This window comes from Magnolia sinica, chromosome 7 (assembly GCF_029962835.1).
Source record: "Magnolia sinica isolate HGM2019 chromosome 7, MsV1, whole genome shotgun sequence".
NCBI classification, from domain to species: Eukaryota; Viridiplantae; Streptophyta; class Magnoliopsida; order Magnoliales; family Magnoliaceae; genus Magnolia; species Magnolia sinica.
In genome coordinates, this window is record NC_080579.1 from 94,918,888 (window position 1) to 94,920,764 (window position 1,877).

Below are 1,877 nucleotides of genomic sequence, written 5' to 3' on the forward strand. Positions count from 1 at the left end.
CCTAATTTTTATATAATTTCCCTGTAATAATCTTGCAAAGTGAATGGACGGCGTGGATAAAACACATACATCATGGTGGGCCCAGAGAGCTTCGACCAGTACCGAACTCGGTACTGGAGGAGTCACTACCGAATCTGAATACACGTAAGAAGCCAAGGACCCAGTGCTGTTCCTTACGAATCTACTCTAGCATCTTCCGCTCTCGATTCCCAGCATCTTCTCAACAGATCCTCTCCCGCCGCAACATCCATCCGCTCAGGATCTTCCTCTCTCTCACCATAAAATCATAAATCTTCTCTCCGCTTCTCACATATGCTCCTAACTTCTATCCATGGATGCGTTGGGATCCCCATCCGAATCACTGCTTCTCAGCTCCTACTCTCTAACCACTCTCAGTAGCTTCTGCACGTGCGTGGCTGTACTAACCGCAGCGGTCAGCCTCTGGAGGATCCGAGCCGTCGGTTCTCTTTCCCGCCCCAAATCCATCCTTACTCCCTCATCTCCAGATCGTACAGACGAAAAAGATGCGGCCGCCATCCAGAAACCACCGGCTCCAAGGGAGCCGTCGGATCTGACGCCATCCACGTCCTCGAGATGCGAGCCGGCACTTTCCGCGGGAGCTGACGGCGTAAGGAGGAGGAAGTTCACAGCGTATTACGAGGAAGCTGGCATCGGCGACGAAGGAGTTGACGACGTTAGTGACGCGGTTTGTTCTGTTGGGGGAGGGTTCGATCAAGTTAGGATTAGGCTGCCGGTGACTAGGACGGTGGATTTGGGTTGGTACTGGGGCCAGGACTTGACGGTGCTTAACGGCAGCGTGGTGAGGTTATGGGACAGAGAGGGAAGGAGGATGACGCCGTTACGATGGGGTTAACGGGACTGATGGAAAATTTTCTCTGTTTTCCTTTTTTGTATGTAAATGATTCGATATTTGGTAGAGCATGATGAATCATACTTATGCACTTAGGAATTCCGTACTTGCGTGCAAGTAATTTATATTAAATTTGTTCAAGTTATCAGAATTTAGATGCATCAAGAACTGATAATAACCATATTTGAATCATCTGACTATGGGATGTGTACAATTTCCGCGTGCCTGCGTATCAAGCTTCATACTCTTCCAGGGTATCGATAAAAACCCCAGGTAAATTTGAAGGAATATGCCTCGTTTATTCTTGGAATGTTGTGGCTTGAAGGTGATGGAATTTGATACGTTTATTGATATAAACTGTTGATATTATGGGTCTCAAATTTGTGATGAGATCAATAAACTGTTGATATTATGGGTCTCAAATTTGTAAAGAGCAGGATGTCATCGATATATCACTTAATGCCATCAAGCAGATGCAGCCGATGTCATACACATATGCTCGATGCTATGGAAAAATTCTAAAATTTAATGTTTTATCGATGAAATATTTTGGTGCTTTCTTGATCCCGTCAAAGAAGCTCGATGCCATTGACAAACTTTGATATCATTGAAGTTCCTTCGAAAGTGGCATCAATGCTATCAAAGGAGTTCGATGCCATTAATTCGAAGGTGCCATCCAGCATACATGCAAAGTTGCTTAAGTGCGGAATTTATTTACTATTCCGATTGTGATTCGTTGTTATGTTATATGGGTGTAACTGTTACTAGGAGAGGTTTTTCGATTTAAGGATTTCAAGAGTATTATTTGGCTTGTGAGGAAGATTCGAAGTTTGTTCTTCATTTTTAAGAGTTTTTAAGGGCAAAACTTCTGTAGTTCCCTAACAGTAGTCATTCAAATCATGTGCGAGGGTCCTATAAGCCTGTGTAGAGCTTGACCAATATGAATTTCGTATAACTCCATCAATTTTTAAAGATTATATAAGGAAATTGGCCCATAAATAAGGCA

General features: G+C 43.6%; 1 protein-coding gene across 1 annotated transcript; it reads left to right on the forward strand.

Moving 5' to 3' along the window:
- Positions 1-210: 210 nt before the first annotated feature.
- On the forward strand, positions 211-1,054 carry LOC131252185 (uncharacterized). Its single transcript, XM_058253051.1, has one exon. The coding sequence runs from the start codon at positions 332-334 to the stop codon at positions 872-874; it is 543 nt and encodes a 180-aa protein (XP_058109034.1). The 5' UTR covers positions 211-331; the 3' UTR covers positions 875-1,054.
- Positions 1,055-1,877: the final 823 nt, after the last annotated feature.